This window comes from Otolemur garnettii, unplaced genomic scaffold (assembly GCF_000181295.1).
Source record: "Otolemur garnettii isolate 467f Iridium unplaced genomic scaffold, OtoGar3 scaffold00050, whole genome shotgun sequence".
NCBI lineage: Eukaryota > Metazoa > Chordata > Mammalia > Primates > Galagidae > Otolemur > Otolemur garnettii.
Genome location: NW_003852445.1, coordinates 7,353,170 through 7,370,997, shown reverse-complemented (window position 1 = coordinate 7,370,997; position 17,828 = coordinate 7,353,170). Strand labels below are relative to the sequence as shown.

At 40.3% G+C, this 17,828-nt stretch overlaps 1 protein-coding gene across 1 annotated transcript in view; it reads right to left on the bottom strand.

The window, feature by feature from the left end:
• KNL1 (kinetochore scaffold 1) overlaps positions 1-17,828 on the bottom strand; it is a 59,999-nt gene that overhangs the window by 6,470 nt on the left and 35,701 nt on the right. Inside the window, exons 14-22 of the mRNA XM_012806308.2 lie at positions 17,489-17,605; positions 14,749-14,836; positions 10,725-10,802; positions 10,535-10,574; positions 8,644-8,745; positions 8,087-8,187; positions 3,856-3,924; positions 1,269-1,378; positions 703-821 (exon numbers count right to left, since the gene is read on the bottom strand). Coding sequence (XP_012661762.1) covers positions 703-821; positions 1,269-1,378; positions 3,856-3,924; positions 8,087-8,187; positions 8,644-8,745; positions 10,535-10,574; positions 10,725-10,802; positions 14,749-14,836; positions 17,489-17,605 — 824 coding nt within the window. The remainder of the gene's footprint in view (positions 1-702; positions 822-1,268; positions 1,379-3,855; positions 3,925-8,086; positions 8,188-8,643; positions 8,746-10,534; positions 10,575-10,724; positions 10,803-14,748; positions 14,837-17,488; positions 17,606-17,828) is intronic.

The window sequence follows — 17,828 nt, the reverse complement described above, 5'->3', positions numbered from 1 at the left end:
AGCTCATAGCAACTTCAAACTCTTGGGTTCAAGTGTTTCTCTTGCCTCAGCCTCCTGAATAGCTGGGACTACAGGCACCTGTCACAATGCCCGGGTAGTTTTTAGAGATGAAGTCTCACTCTTGCTCGGGCTAGTCTTGAACCTGTGAACTCAGGCAATTCATCCACCTCAGGCTCCCAGAGTGCTAGGATTACAGGCCTGAACTACCACAACTGGCCCCAGTTTAATAATTTTTTGACTAATTACTTACTGTTATGGGTTAAATTGTATTCCCTCGAAATCCTGTGTTTTAGTGCTAACCCCTAATACCTCAGAAAGTAACCTTATTTGGGAATCAGATCACTACAAATGTAATTAGTTAAATGAGGCCTTATTGGAATAGGGTTCACTTCTAATCCAGTATGACTGGTGTCCTTATAAAAAGGAAGAAATTTGGACATGTGCAATGAAAGAACACCATGTGAAGATGAAAGCAGAGACTTATAAGCCAAGTAACGCCAAAGATTGCCAGTAAAATACCAGATGGTAGGAGAAAGGCATGGACCTGATTCTCCCTCACAGCCCTCAGAAAGAACCAACCCTGATAATACCTTGATGTTAGGTTTCTAGCCTCCAGAAATGTGAGACAATAAATTTATGTTGTTTAAACCATCCGATTTTTAGTATTTTGTTATGGTAGTCCCAAGGTACTAATACACTTACTCAGTATTATGCACATCTATGTTCATCAGATTATAATTTGGTCCCCATCTTTTTAAAAACTCAATCTCCTCCCCAAGGAGTCTGCAATGATTCACTGCCCATGAGAGTTCTTGAAGCATCTAAAAAAAAAATATGGGAAAACAACTGATGAAATTAGGAAAACAGCTTATTTGATGGTAGTGGGTTATTAGAACTTATTAACATTAGTGTCACTAAAGTTGATATACAACCCCCGCACTGCTAAATTTGACTGGCTAGTAAAAATAAAAAAAAATTTTTAAAAAGTGATGGAGGGCAGTGCCTGTGGCTCAAAGGAGTAGGGCGCTAGCCCCATATACCAGAGTTGGTGGGTTTAAACCTGGCCCCAGCCATAAACTGCAAAAAAAAAAAAAAAAAAAAAGTGATGGAAACATTTCAATGTTTAGTGGCTTTTTTATATGGAACCTTAAGAAATTAAACAAATATATCTATCATTTCAGGATCCACCATTATATCCATAAAATTTCAGTTCTGCTTTTAGGGAAAATAACATAAATTTTCCTTTAAATACTTCAGTCAGACTTTACCTTGGGTACCTGATGTTGTGTTGTACATTTCTTCTTCCAGGATTCCTGTTCCTCAATGTATTGGAAAATAAGCTTATGGACTAAAAGGGAGGAAGGAGGAGCTTTATCCTCTGGGGAAGGGAAAAAAAAAATCAAAAGCAGGATATTACTTATCATTCATGTATTTCACATAAACAAAACCCATTATATTATATATGGTAGAAATACTTCCAAACTGTTAGATACTTAAGTATCCTCTCCACGAATTTCCTTTTCCTTTTCTTTTCTTATTTTGAGACAGAGTCTCACTTTTGCACAGGCTAGAGTACCATGGCATTAGCATAAATCACAGCAACCTCAAACTCTTGGGTTTAAGCTATGCTCTTGCCTTAGCCTCCCCAGTAGCTGGGAATATAGGCACCTGCTACAATGTCTGGCTAGTTTTTCTAGTTTTTAGTAGAAACAGTCTCATTCTTGCTCAGGCCAGTCTTGAAATCCTCAGTTCCACGTGATCCTCCCTCTCTGCTTCCTAGAACGCTAGGATTACAGGCATGAGCCACAGCACCTAGCCTCCAATTTTATTTTCAAACATATGTGGTAAACATAAGTCATTCCTACAAAAACTCAGGTCTTTATCCCATGCAGAACAGTACTCGGTTAATATAATATAAAACTGAGTTTCAATCTGGCTTTCTTTACTACCTAAGTGATACTAAGCACAACATTAATTTTTTTATCTTTATTTTTTTACATATACATGTGTTTATTAGGTTTCCACTTCACAAAATTAAAAAGGTTTAAAATTTAATAACAATAACAATGTTTAAGATAAGGACTAGAAACAAAAACCTCGTAAAGAACAAATGAAGATAAATACATTCAGAAAAGAAATCAGATGATTGCTGCATCAAAATATTAAGCAATAATAATAATAATGCAAAGAAAGTGATATTCACATTGTTAAATAAGAGTATGTCTATTATAGAATGCTTTGACTCTGAGGTTCAGTATGGAGTCATCAGTTAACTTTTTTTTTCCCAAAGTCTCAAAACAGATCATGCCAAATGATAATAATTATGATAATATCATAAATAATATTTATAATAATAAATGTAAATATTTATTATAATAATATTTAAATTAAATTTACAATATTATTATGATAATAAATTCATTATATTATTATTTTTTGAGACACAGTCTCACTCTGTTACCATGGGGTTGAGTGCCATGGTGTCATCATAACTCAAAGCAATCTCAAACTCTCGGGCTCAAGCAATCCTTATGTCTCAGGACTACAGGAGCCCACCACGATGCCTAGCTAATTTTTTCTATTTTTAGTAGAGATGGAGTCTTGTTCTTGCTCAGGCTGGTCTTGAGCTCCTAAGTTCAAGCAATCTGCCCAATTTGGCCTCCCAGAGTGCTAGGATTACAGGCATGAGCTACTGCGCTTGGCCCAATACTTAAGTTTTTTTTTTTTTTTTTTTGGAGACAGAGCCTCAAGCTGTTGCCCTGGGTAGAGTGCTGTGACATCACAGCTCACAACAACCTCTAACTCCTGGGCTCAAGTGAGTCTTCTGCCTCCGCCTTCCAAGTAGCTGGGACCACAGGCGCCCGCCACAACGCCTGGCTATTTTTTGGTTGCAGCCGTCATTGTTGTTTTGGCAGGCCCTGGCTGGATTCAAACCCCCACCTTAGGTGTATGTGGCTGGCGCCTTAGCCGCTTGAGCTACAGGCGCCAAGCCAATACTTAAGTTTTTTAACCTGTAGTTTCATCATTTGTAAATGGGGAATAAATAATACCTACTTTATAGTGTTAATGTAATACACATGCCTAATAAGTGTTCATGGTGGAAATTATGGAAATAGCAATTATTAATCATTGCTCCAGACCTAATAATAAAAATCATTTCTTTTAAAATCTACCCAACATTTAGAATATTACCCAAACAGTTTCTAAGGAAAAATTATTATATTATTTTTTTTATTTAATGTAGTATGTGAAAGAGCTCTCAAGGAGCAATTTTTACTATAAATCACCAACAACTTTTTTTTTTTTTGAGACAGGGTCTTATTATGTTGCTCTCGGTAGAGTGCTGTGGTGTCACAGCTCACAGCAACTTCAAACTCTTGGACTTAAGTGATTCTCTTGCCTTAGCCTCCCAAGTAGCTGGGACTATAGGTGCCCACAACAATGCCTGGCTATTTTTTTTTTCCTCACTATGTTGCCCTGGGTAATGTGCTGTAGTGTCACAGCAACCTCCAACTCTTGGGCTTCCATAATTATCTTGCCTCAGTCTCCCAAGTAGCTAGGACTACAGGGGCCCACCACAATGCCCAGCTATTTTTTGGTTGTAATTGTCATTGTTCCAGCAGGCCTGGGCTGGATTCGAACCCTCCAGTTCTACTGTATGTGGCTGGCATCCTAGCCGCTGAGCTACAGATGCTGAGCCCCAACTATTTTTTGGTAGCAGTTGTCATTGTTGTTTAGCAGGCCCTGGCCAGGCTTAAACCAGCCAGCCTCCGTGTATGTGGCTGGTGCCCTACTCACTGAGCTACAGGCACTGACACCAACAAATTTTTGCCAGTTTAAATGATTTGAACTTACCATCTAACAGAGATTGAAAATTCATGCCAACAATCTTCTTATCAGGCTTCTCCAGAAAACAGAAACCAACTAGGAGGAACCAGAAAAAGTACAGTATTTACTTTTACTATCTGATTTTAAACCACATAAAACTCAGTTTAGAATCCTGCTCCTTCTGGGTAGTAGAGTTTTTTTTTTTTAATAGGCAGTTGAAGATTTATCCTCAAATCATATTCTGTATATGGTAAAGAGTCCCCTGATACTGCTCAACTACATTTATTGGTAGGCCTTTGAAAGAAATTTAAAGTGGGGCAGTGCCTATGACTCAAAGGAGTAGGGTACCAGCCCCATATACCAGAGGTGGTGGGTTCAAACCCGGCCCCAGCCAAAAAAAATAAAAAAGAAATTTAAAGTGCAATACACAGTTACATTTGATAATTCCACCACCTATAGCCTCTAACTTCTGTACAATGATAATTTTATTTTCAGGAATCATATAAGGAAAATGGCTGTGACCTCCACATATCTACTATCCTTGTACAAATAGAATAAGAATGATTTATACTTTTAACATTGCTGTAATAAGTTTTAGGGTAGCTAGAACAGATGCTTACTCCTCTAGACTAGAGTTATATCCTGTCTCTCAAATTCTTTTCTCTTTTCTCTTTATTGAATACTTTGTTAGATATTTTGTATGTGTTAGGTACTGTTGATACCATAATGATAAAAATACACATGATCAACCTATGCCCTCAAGAAGCTTACAACTTAAGGGTATATACAGCTAACTGAACTAATAAATTGAGAACTATTAACTGTGATAAATACTATCAAGGAAAACTGCAGGAAGCAATGAAAACATATAACAAGAGGGCAAATGGTAGAGGAAGTAAGTAAAAGAGTCAGGGAAAATTTGCTTGAGAAAGTAATAACAGAGATTTTTAGTTTTTAGGTTTTTTATTTGAGACAGAGTCTCACTTTGTTGCCCTTGGTAGAGTGCTATGGCATCATAGCTTACAGCAACCTCAAACTCTTAGGCTTAAGCAATTTTCTTGCCTCAGCCTCCCAAGTAGCTGGGACTACAGGTGCCCACCACAACGCCTGGCTATTTTTTTCCTGTAGTTGTCATTGTTGTTTAACAGGCATAGGCAGGGTTCAAACCTGCCAGCCCTGGTGTATGTAGCTGGTTCCCTAACCACTAAGCTTTAGTTCTTAAGGATTATTGGTAGGAATTTGTCAGTGGAAAGCCAGGAAAGAGCTCCTAGGCATAAGAAATATCAACATGAAGGTCTTAAGGTAGGATGGAATATAATTGAGCATAAAAGGCGATTATCATTTAAGGAAATGATAGAACTCTGTTGTGGCCAACATGCAGAGAATAGGTAGGAAGTCATATAAGATGAAGCAGGAAAAGGAGAAAAATTCAATTCATAAAAGGCTTTATAGGCTATGTCAAATATTTTCATTATTAGTTTAGAGAAGTAGGTACATGATCGGGTTTTCAATAATCACTATTGCTACAGGTAGAATGAATTGGAGAGGAAATGAAAATCATAAACACCAGTTAGAATGCTATTGTAATCATTAAGGTTAGAGATGAATACAGATAGAAGAGATGGAGAAAAGTGGATGAATATTAAGAAATTAAAATGAGTACATCGCCTAGCACGGGGGCTCAGGTGTATAATCCCAACTACTCAAGAGACTAAGGTGGGAGGATTGCTTGAGACCAGAAGTTCAATACCAGTTTGGGCAACATAAGGAGATCTAGTCTCTAAAACAAATAAAAAAAATTAGCCAGGTCTAATGGCATGTGCCTGTAGTCCTGGCAACTCCAGAGGCGGAGGTGAGAAAGGATTGCTTCAGGCCAGGCATTTGAGGCTGCAGTGAGTTAGGATCATGCAGTGCACTGTGCTTTAGCATGGGCAACAGAGTGATAGCCTGTCTCTAAAAAAATTCAGTAGGTCTTACCAATGACTTGAATATGCACAGTAAGGGAGAAAGAGGTGTAGAGTGATTTCTAAGTTTTCACTCTGGATTAGGATGGAAGGTGGATGAGAAAAGGTAATTGAGAAGAGGCAATTTTTCTTTTTTTTGAGACAGGTCTCACTTTGTTACCCTGGTAGAGTACAGTGGTATTATAGCTCCCAGCAACCTCAAACTCTTGGGCTCTAGTGATTCTGTTGCTTCAGCCTCCCAAGTAGCTGGGATTACAGACGCCTGCCACAACACTCAACTATTTTTAGAGATGGGGTCTTGCTCTAGTTGAGGCTGGCCTTGAAGTCATGAGCTCAGGCAATTCACTCACCTGAGCTTCTCAGAGTGCTGGGATTATAGGCGTGAGCCACCACTCCCAGCAAGAAAAGGAACGTTTAAGAGGAATCAGGTTTAGAGGTTATGAGATTCTGAAGACACTAAGTTCCAATATGGCCATATTTGCCCCCTGGTTGGCCATCTTGAAGCAGACTGGTTAAAGAGAAAAGACCTAAAGATACTGACATTTAGGAGATTCCAACAGAATAGCTGGGACTCTGCCTATCATCATACAGGAATTTCTACCTACATTGATAAGCCCACCTATACACATAGAACTTCCAATTAACATTTTAGGGCCTCACTAAGTACAAAAACCTAGTGAAGAATGGCCAGCCATTGTAATAAATTCTCTAATCACAAAACAGATTTTAAAAAAGGAATTCTGAGGCTTAGTGCCTATAGCTCAGTGCTTAGGGCACTGGCCACATGTACTGGGACTGGTGGGTTAAAACCCAGCCCGGGCCTGCCAAACAATGACAACTACAACAACAACAACAAAAATAGCCGGGCATTGTTGTGGACGCCTGTAGTACCAGCTACTTGGGAGGCTGAGACAAGAGAATCGCTTAAGCCCAAGAGGTTGCTGTGAGCTATGATGCCACAGCACTCTACCAATGGTGACATAGTGAGACTCTGTCTCAAAAAAAAAAAAAGGAACTCTGAGTAAATAGACAAGAGTAGTATTTTGGGTAGGAAAATTTTTATTGTATAATATAACTCAACAAAAAGCAATGTTAACTAACTGCATTTCTTATTTTTTTTGAGACAGAGTCTCATTATGTTGCCCTCAGTAGAATGCTGTGGCGTCACAGCTCACAGCAACCTCAAACTCTTGCACTTAAGAGATTCTCTTGCATCAGCCTCCCAAGTAGCTGGGACTACAGGCGCCCGCCAAAATGCCTGGCTATTTTTTGTTGCAGTTGTCATTGTTGGTTAGCTGGCCTGGGCCAGGTTTGAACCCACCAACTTTGGTGTATGTGGCTGGCGCTGTAACCACAGTGCTATGGGTGCCGAGCCACTAACTGCATTTCTTATTCTTTACATAATAAAATAAAATTCTATTATCACTAAAGTAATTGACTCAATTTTTTTTTTTGGTAGAAACAGAGTCTCACTTTATCACCCTTGGTAGAGTGCCGTGGCATCACATAGCTTACAGCAACCTCCATCTCCTGGGCCCAGGAGATTCTCTTGCCCCAGCCTCCCAAGTAGCTGGGACCACATGCGCCCTCCACAACGCTTGGCTATTTTTTTGTTGTTGCAGTTTGGCCGGGGCCAGGCCTGAACCCACCACCCTTGGTATATGAGACTGGCACCCCACCAACTGAGCAACAGGCACTGCCCACTGACTCAAGATTTTAAACGGAGCTCTCATTGTATTAATAGTTAGTTATCATTTAGGCTGATGGCTGTGGCTCATGACTGTATTCCTAGCAATCTAGGGGATTGAGGCAGGAGGATCACTTGAGCCCAGGAATTTAAGGTTGCCATGAACCATGATTACACCACTGCTCTTTCATGCCTAGGCAACAAAGTGAAATATTCTCAAAAAAAAAAAAAAGAAAGTAGCCAGGAGGCATGGATGGCTTACACCTGTAATCCTAGTATTCTGGAAAGCAGAGGTGGGTAGAGTCTCTGAGTTCACAGGTTCGAGACCAGACCGAACAAGAGTGCAGTTCTGTCTCTTAAAAAATGCCTGGGCATTGTGGCAGGTGCCTGTAGTCTAGCTACTTGGGAGGCTGAGCAAAAGAATCAGTTGAGCCCAAGAAAGAGGTTGTAAGCTGTGAGCCACAGTACTCTATTGAGGGTGACAAACTGAGACTATGCCTCAAAAAAAAGAAAAAAAGTATAATTTCAGTAAAGTAAATATTTGAATCTTTAGTGAGTTTAGTTATTCATTTTTCTGCACAGAAACTATCTGAGCTTGGCTACTCACCTATTGACTCTCCAAAGGTGATGGTGAGTTCTATTGTGTCATAAACAAAGGTGAATACAGCTTGGTCATCACTCCACTCAATGACATCCCATTCAGACAAGCTGAAGAGATAAATAAGATAAGTATTTTTTTCTTTTGAGATAAAAGAAGAGAGAGAAATTCTGATACCACACAAACAACTACTGATGTTATTCCACTGGATTGGGAGACAATATTTCACTTCAAATATTGTAAATGTACCAACTTAAGATTTTGAAAAAAATAAGAACTCAAAAAAAAAAAAAGAACGCAATCTAGAGTTGTATACTAGAGAAAAATCAAGTGTATATAATGAAAAGTATTAAATATTTAAAAATCATAATTCCATAGCTCTCCTACCCTGTATATTTTTCAGCTTAGTGTTGAGAATATTGAATTTTTGAGGCTGCATTATACTGTATGTTAAAAACAGGAACACATTAAAAACTTATTAACTATTCTAGTTGGTATATTTAGTAGTTCAGAAAACCACAAGGCACAGGATAAAACAGAAACTAATGACACCTGCTTTTACCTACCTCAACTGATCCAGTAGCTCTTCAGTTCTATTTGTTTGTTTTTGCATAAAGTCTATTTGAGTAAGGGTCTGCTCTTTCTGTACCTCTAGTTCTAAGAGTGTTCTGCAAATAAAAGCAGGTATTCACAGAGAGATAAGGTCTTTGTTAGAGAATTCAGACTATTAATCTAAAAAGTTTATGACAATAATTCACATGGTAGATAGCTCCCCACTGAAGTAATAATGTAGGTATATAGTGTCTATTTATGTATTAGTTTTTTTCCTTTTTTCATAAGTATTAATCTAGAAGTGGGTCTACTCACACCTGTAATCCTTGCACTCAGGGAGGCTGAGGTGGGTGGATTGCTTGAACTCACAAGTTCGAGACCAGCATGAGCCTCAGCAAGATCCCATCTCTAAATAATAAACAAATAGCCTGGTATTGTCACGGGCATTTGTAGTCCCAGCCACTAGGGAGGCTAGGGCAAAAAGATAGCTTGACCCCAAGAGTTTGAGGTTGCTGTGAGCTACGACACCTCAGCACTCTACTGAGGGCAACAAAGTGAGATTCTGTCTCAAAAAAAAAGAAAAAGAAAGAAAGAAATGAAAAAAGAAAAAAGAAAAAAAATAGAAGTGGGTCTACTTCGGAAAGGAATAAATCATTGTCTCTTAAATTAGGATCCATGAAGATACTCCTAGGTTCACATGTTAAGATAATTATTAAATATTATATTTTCAGTTAAGAATTTGTTTTTTAATTTTTACAGATAGGGTCTTACTCTATCACCCAGGTTGGGGCAATCACAGCACACTATAGCCTCAAACCCCTGGGCTCCAGTGATTCTTCTGCCTCAACCTTCTGAGTAGCTGGGACCACAGGTGCACGCCACCATACTTAGCTATGATTTTTTTCTTTGTAGAGATGGAGTCTTGCTTATTGTCCAGGCTGGCCTCAAACTCCTGGGCTCAAGTGATCTTCTTGCCTTGGCCTCCAAAAGTATTAGCATTACAGGCATGAACCACCACTCTCAGCCTACTCTCTTTTTGTCTTAAGACAAAGTTAAATAAGATTCATAAGTCTATGAAATATATACCTAATTTTATATTTATTTATTTATTTTTGATACAGAGTCTCACTATGTCACCCTCAGTAGAGTGCTGTGTGGGTCACAGCTCACAGCAACCTCAAACTCTTGGGTTCAAGCAATTCTCTTGCCTCAGCCTCCCAAGTAGCTGGGACTACAGGCACCTGTCACAACATTTGGCTGGTTTTTTGTTGTTGTTGTAGTTGCCATTGTTGTTTGGCAAGCCCACGCTGGGTTTAAACCCTCCAGCCCCAGTGTGTATGGCTGGTACCTTACCCGCTCAGCTACAGGCACCGAGCTTAGGTTTATTTTCTTTAAAAGGATACTGATAGTATTCAAACAATAAGTGCTTCGAAAATACTGTTGACTAGGCTCAGCACCCATAGTTCAGTGGTTAGGGTGCCAGCCATATACACCGAGGCTGGCAGGTACAAACCTGGTCAGGGCCTGCTAAACAACAATGACAATTGCAACAACAAAAAATAGCTGGGCATTGTGGTGGCTGCCTGTAGTCCCAGATACTTGGGAGGCTAAGGCAAGAGAATCGCTTAAGCCTAAGACTTTGAGGTTTCTGTGAGCTGTAATGATGCTACTACACTCTACTGAGGGCGACATAATGAGGCTTTGTCAAAAAAAAGAAAGAAAAGAAAAAAGAAAATATTGTTGACTAATATGGCCTCTAGGAACTAATTTGAAGTGGAGCAGAAACCCTGAGTCAGCCTCAGTTGAGAGTCATGTCCCAAATTTTGTCAGTCTCTGGAGGCAGGAAGTCACACAGTCTTCAGAAGTCTAGCATTATATTTTCTAACAACTGGATTGAAGGCTAACCTTTGAAGTTCTTCTTCTTCAGTTTTCAGCTGTTCTAATTCTTCGAAAAGAAAAAAAAAAAAGCCAGAATGGACACATTACAATGTTGCCACAAAAGTTATCTGTCATACTGAAAATTCTGACTTAATTATCTAATATATAAACAGAAAAGGGCTTTGTCTCCATTTATCTCTTTAACTAATCCAGTTACCTTTCTCTGCAGCTCTTATTGCAGAATCCCATCCTTCCACGGGATTATCTTTCTCTTTATCCTCCACATTCTTAGTTTCTAAAGTAGACAAAAGGCATTAGAAAAACTCAATCAAAAAATTTATTAAGCAATCAGGGATTGTTTTTTTAATACTAGGAAGTTTAGAAATTCCACCAGATGGCTTCTATTTTTTTCTATGAAGTAGAGAGTAAGGTAATGAACAAACAGTCTTAGACTATGGATTTCATATACTCAATTGTTAAATTGATGCAGAAAACATGTACTAGGCACTTATTCTGTGCAAAGCTAGTGCTAAGAACTTAGAAAAAAAATGGAGAAAAATAAAAGCTGATCCTTGCATCCAAGGAGATTATAATTTAAGCAAGAAAATAAACTTACAAAATAACAACAATATGAGTAGATGTGATAAGTATAATATAAGAAGTACTAACAAAATAGTCATCAAAGCTCAAGGAATATACAGACTACTTCCTTTACTTCCTTTGGTAGAAAACAGAAGAATGAATTAGCAAAGACAAAAGTGGCAGAACTGCATAGAAATGGCAAGATAGGCTCAGCACCTGTGGCTCAAGTGGCTAAGGCACCAGTCACATACACCTAAGGTGGCGGGTTTGAATCCAGCCCCGCCCGACAAACAACAATGATGGCTGCAACCAAAAAATAGCCGGGCATTGTGGCGGGTGCCTGTGGTCCCAGCTACTTGGGAGGCAGAGGCAGGAGACTCCCTTGAGCCCAGGAGTTGGAGGTTGCTGTGAGCTGTTATGCCATGGCACTCTACCCAGGGGGACAGCTCGAGGCTCTGTCCCGCCCCCCCAAAAAGAAATGGCAAGATATGGTTGGAATTTAAGGTGTGTAAGGGAGTAGTAGCAAGTCATATAAGAAAGGAAGAACTGAATATATTGTATAGAATGTTAAATGTCAAGCTCATGAGTTTGGACTTTGTTTTGTAATAAATGGAAAGAAAAGGTTTTTTTTTTTTAAGAGACAGAGTCTCACTTTGCCCTCAGTAGACTGCCATGGCGTCACAGCTCACAGCAATCTCCAACTCTTGGGCTTAGGTGATTCTCTTGCCTCAGCCTCCTGAGTAGCTAGGACTACAGGCTCCTGCCACAACACCCAGCTATTTTTTGTTACAGTTTGGCCAGGGGCAGGGTTTGAACAAGCCACCCTCAGTATATGGGGCCAGTGCCCTACTCACTGAGTCACAAGCACCACCTGGAAAGAAAAGTTTGTAAGGGGCTGAGCACCTGTAGCTCAAGTGGCTAAGGTGCTAGCCACATGAACCAGAGCTGGCGGATTCGAATCCAGCCCGGGCCTGCCAAACAATGACAACTATAACCAAAAAATTGCCAGGCGTAGTGGCAGGTGCCAGTAGTCCCAGCTACTTGGGAGGCTGAGGCAAGAGAATCGCTTAAGCCCAGGAGTCTATGAGTTGGAGGTTGCTGTGAGCAGTGACACCACAGCACTCTACCCAGGGTGACAGCTTGAGGCTCTGTCTCAAAAAAAAAGAAAAGTTTTTAAGGGAGTAATATTATGAAAACTGTCCTTCATAATTCTGAATCTGGTAGAAATGTGAAGGTTGGACTGAAAGGACACAGAATGCTGGTATAAATGCAGCGATTAGTTAAAAGACCTAAAATAGCACATTTTGGAAGTAATGAGAGCCATAATGAGCAGGGTAGAAAATACAAGAGATGATGAGGAAGCATATGTATAAGGGCTTGTTAAGAGAGTCAAGGCTCGGCACCTGTGGCTGAAGTGGCTAAGGCGCCAGCCACATACACCTAAGGTGGCAGGTTCGAATCCAGCCCAGGCCTGCCAAACAACAAAGATGGCTGCAACCAAAAAATAGCCAGGCGTTGTGGTGGGCACCTGTGGTTCCAGCTACTTGGGAGGCAGAGGCAGGAGACTCGCTTGAGCCCAGGAGTTAGAGGTTGCTGTGAGCTGTGATGCCACAGCACTCTGCCCAGGGCGACAGCCTGAGACTCTGGCTCTAAAAAAAAAAGAGAGTCAAAGCATGGAAAGTTTTGAGTCTTTTATAACATATCAGAATTGTGAAGCTATTAATAGAGGTGAGAAACATCATAGAGAGAACAAGCTTTTGGATTTGAATTTGAAGATAGGAGAAGATAATAAATTTCATCCTATTTACAGAGTTTAAGGTGCTTAAGAATATTTTGCATAGAGGTTCAACCAGGAATCTAGAAATCTAAGTCTGTAACTCAAGAGAATGAGGCTAAAGATGCCCCTATTCAAGAGATTCTAAGTTACTTAAGGGCAAAATACAAATATCTGACATGCAGTATGTGTTCAACAAATATATGATGAATTTAACTGAATTTGGGAATCAGTCATATAAACATAATTATTAAGGCAGGTGAAAACATTCAGGTGGAGAATATAGGATAGAACTGATGATAAAATCTAAATCCCCCACAAGGTTAGTTAAAGAAGAGGTCAACAGAGGAGCTGAAAGGAAGAACCAGATAAAAGAATAAGGTCAAAGGGGGCAGCGCCTGTGGTTCAAAGGAGTAGGACGTCAGTCCCATATGCCAGAGGTGGTGGGTTCAAACCCACCCCCTGGCCAAAAACTGCAAAAACAAAACAAAACAAAACAAAACTAAGGTCAAGGGGCCAGGTGTGGTGGCTCACGCCTGTAATCCTAGCACTCTGGGAGGCCAAGGTGGGTGGACTGCCTCAGCTCACAGGTTTGAGACGAACCTGAGCAACAGCAAGACCTCATCTCTAAAAAATAGCTGGGTGTTGTGGTGAGTGTCTGTAGTCCCAGCTACTTGTGAGGCTGAGGCAAGATAATCACTTGAGCCTAGGAGTTTGAGGTTGCTGTGAACTATGATGCCATGGCACTCTATCTAGGGTGACCAAGTGAGACTCTGTCTCAAAAAAAAAGAATAGGGTCAAGGTAGTGCAATATCATAGAGATTAAAGGAGATGAAAGAAAAGAACAACGAGCAATGTCAAATGCTGAAAGAGGGGGCAGCGCCTGTGGCTCAAAGGGGTAGGGCACCGGCCCCATATGTCGGAGGTGGCGAGTTCAAACCTAGTCCTGGCCAAAAACTGCAAAAAAAAAATGCTAAAAGAGATCAAGATGGCTAAGTACTGAGAGAAACCAAATTTGGTGATTATGTAGAATTATGTGATCTTTGAGGAAGCAGTTTCAGGGGAATAATACTAACAAGTTGGGATTATGAGTAGTCAAACTGACAATAGTTTCCAAATAAAAATAAATTCATCTACTAAAAAACACAAGATTATCATCTAGCTTCTTTTTTTTTTTTTTTTTTTTTTGAGACAGAGCCTCAATCTGTCCCCTGGGTAGAGTGCCATGGCATCACAGTTCACAGCAACCTCCAACTCCTGGGCTTAAGCGAGTCTCCTGCCTCCACCTCCCAAGTAGCTGGGACCACAGGCGCCTGCCACAATGCCTGTCTATTTTTTTGGTTGCAGCCATGATTGTTGTTTGGAGGCCTGGGCTGGATTCGAACCCGCCACCTTAGGTGTATGTGGCTGGCCCTTAGCCACTTGAGCCATAGGCTCCGAGCCTTTTTTTTTTTGAGACAGAGTCTCACTTTGTCACCCTCAGTAGAGTGCTGTGCCATCACAGCTCACAGCCTCACAGCAACCTCAAACGCTTGGGCTTATGAAATTCTCTTGCCTCAGCCTCCCAAGTAGTTGGGACTACAGGCGCCTGGCACAATTCTTGACTATTTTTGGAGATGAAGTCTCACTCTGGCTCAGGCAATCTACTTGCCTCGGTCTCCCAGAGTGCTAGGATTACAGGTGTGAGCCATGGTGCCGGGCCATGGTCTAGGTTCTTTGACATTTGTTGATTACATTATAGATGATACAGTAAAGAGGCTTTCTAATTTAATTTCTAAAAGCTGCTAATAGAAGTCTTCAACATAGTGATACCAACAATCTCTACTGTAGGAATGTATATAGATAAAATTAAATTTCTTTTGGAGAAGTATTTAAAATACTTTACCTTTTTCCACCTCAGTGAGACAGTTATTGATCTTCTTAAGTATGCTGTCCATCTCATCTATCCTTATTTGAAGATTCTCCCTTTCATTCTAAACACAAAATATTATAGACTGTCAAGTTAAATGTCTAAGTATTATAAATGGTTCAAATTCCTGACACAAGATTGCTATATCTTGATCATGAATGGGCAAATGTTAAAAACAAATGTCGTAACTTCAAGTCTGAACTTAAAAATAAACTTCATTAAGTAAATTTGTTTTATAAATTTATATAAAATACAATAATTTTAAAAGCAGATTAAGGCTGGGTGCAGTGGCTCATGCATGTAATCTTAGTGCTTTTGGAAGCCAAGGAGGGAGGGCTTCTTGAGCCCAGGAGCTTAAGAGCAGCCTGAGCAAGAGTGAGACCCCATCTCTACAAAAAGTAGAAAAATTAACAGGGAATAATGGCACATGCATGTATTCCCAGCTGCTTGAGAGTCTGAGGCAGGAGGATCACTCTAGCATAGGAGTTTGAGGTTGAGCAGTGAGCTATGTAATGCCACTGCACTCGCACTCTAGCCCTGAGAGACAGAGAGAGACCATATCTCAAAAAAAAAAAAAAAAAGAAAGAAAAGAAAAGAAAAGAAAGGAAAAGAAAAGAAAAGAGAAAAGCAGATTAATATAAATTCTTTTTTTTTGAAATAGTCTCACTTTGTTGCCCTGGGTAGACTGCTATTGCATCATCACAGCTCATAGCAACCTCAATCTCTTGGGCTCAGGCAATCTTCTTGTCTCATTCTTTATTTATTTATTTTGAGATAGTCTCATTTTGTTGCCCTTGATATAGTGCCAGGGCATCACAGTTCACAGCAACCTCAAACTTTTGGGCTCGAGTCATTTTCTTGTCTCAGCTTCTCAAGTAGCTGGACTATAGGTACTTCCCACAATGCTTGGCTATTTTTAGAGATAGGGTCTTGCTCTTGCTCAGGCTGGTCTCAAACCATGAGCTCAGGCAATCCACCTACGTTGGCCTCCCAGAATGCTAGGATTACAGGTGCGTGCCACTGCGCCCAGCCTAATAGTCATTACTTTTTTTTCCGCTCTTGGCAGAGTGCTGTGGCATCACAGCTCATAGCAACCTCCAGCTCCTGGGCTCTAGGCGATTCTCTTGCCTCAGCCTCCCGAGTAGCGGGGACTATAGGCACTCGCCACAACACCGAGACATTTGTTTGTTGCAGTTTGGCAGGAACCCGCCACCCTCGGTATATGTGGCCAGCGCCCCACCCACTGAGCCACAGGTGCTGCCCTTATTACTTTTAAAATTAGTTCTCGGGGGAAGAGGAGAGGAGGAGGATTGGTGTGCTCCCACTTAATGAGCACACTGTAAGACTATACGGCACACCTCTTCAGTGCAGGACACAACTATAAGCACAACTCTACCTAATAAATACAAACATTATAACCTAGTTGTTTGTACCCTCCCATTCACCTGAAATTTAAAAAAATAGTAATGACAAAATAGAAACAATTTATATAAAAAATTAGTTCTTAAAAATTGTTCTACGATGAAATAAATATGGGAATTTGGTTAAATAGAACATTTTTAAGACTTTAGAGGCTCAGCGCCTGTGGCTCAAGTGGCTAAGGTGCCAGCCATATACACCTAAGGTGGCGGGTTCAAATCCCCAGCCTGGGCCCACCAAACAACGATGGCTGCAACCAAAAAAATGGCCGGGCATTGTGGCGGGCGCCTGTAGTCCCAGCTACTTGGGAGGCTGAGGTAGGAGACTCGCTTGAGCCCAGGAGTTGGAGGTTGCTGTGAGCTGTGATGCCATGGCACTCTACCCAGGGGGATAGCTTGAGGCTCTGTCTCAAAAAAAAAAAAAGACTTTAGAAAGACCTATATTTCTCCAAGAGAAGAAATTACATGCACCATTTCCCATATCTATTTGCCAATGTAAAATCTTTGTATGTAGAGCCTTTTTAAATTGATGATCATTTTCAAAAACATTATTTTAAACACATGCACGCGCATATACAACTACTCTTAAACCTATGCACACATATATACAACTCCATGTTAAGAGCGGGTGGGAGGTTGGGGGGTGGGGTATCCAGCCTTATATTTTTGTTAGCAGGCCTGAGCCAGGTCTGAACCTGCCAGCCACAGTGCATGGGGCCAATGCTCTAACCATTGAGCACAGGCACCCAGCCTCCTACCCTTTTTTTCCTGTGGTACACTAGAAGAGTTGTCTTGGGCCACACATTAAATAAACAAACACTAACAAACAATTTTCTGACACCATAGAAAATTTCTGACACCACAGTTCAGCAAAACAGATGTTAAAAAACTTGCAGGCAGCCTATGGGCTGCAGATTGGACATCCCAGGACTATAAGGAAGATAATATTATGGTATGGTCCTTTCCAATGGGAGATTAGAATTCTATATATATTATATATATACATATATATATTTATATTATATATTCTATTCTATATCTATATATTTTATTTCAATATGTATAATGGATGGCAATATTTAAAATGAGACATATGTCCACATTATTAACTCTATTCAAGTATTACTCAAGATGCCAGGATTTGCCACTTTTGACAAATTGAATATCACCTCCTGTACCCAAGTGTTAAGTTTTTGTGTGAGTCTCATTTGGATTTCTAATGTACATTCTTCATATTTTACAACCATTATAAAGTAATTTTAATATCTCTTTCTATGATGTTAACTCTCTCAAATTACCTGAGCTGACTGCACCAGCTTGCCATACAGAGATACTTTTCCTTGGTGAGTGAAGACTTTAGTCATCTTGGTAAAACGTGACTTTATTTTATTAAGGTAAATTCCAAAGGCCTTCAGCTGTATGGAAGAGTTAAAGAGTACACTGCATTAAAACAAACAAGTCAGAAAAGGTAAATGATCTGGAAAGGCTGGTTCAAGGTAGGCTTTGCCCATCCTAGATTTTGATTCCTAAGGCAGGATACTTCTCATTAAGAACAGAACCAGGCTCGGCGCCTATAGCTCAACCGGCTAAGGCGCCAGCCACGTACACCTAAGGTGGCGGGTTCGAATCCCCAGCCCG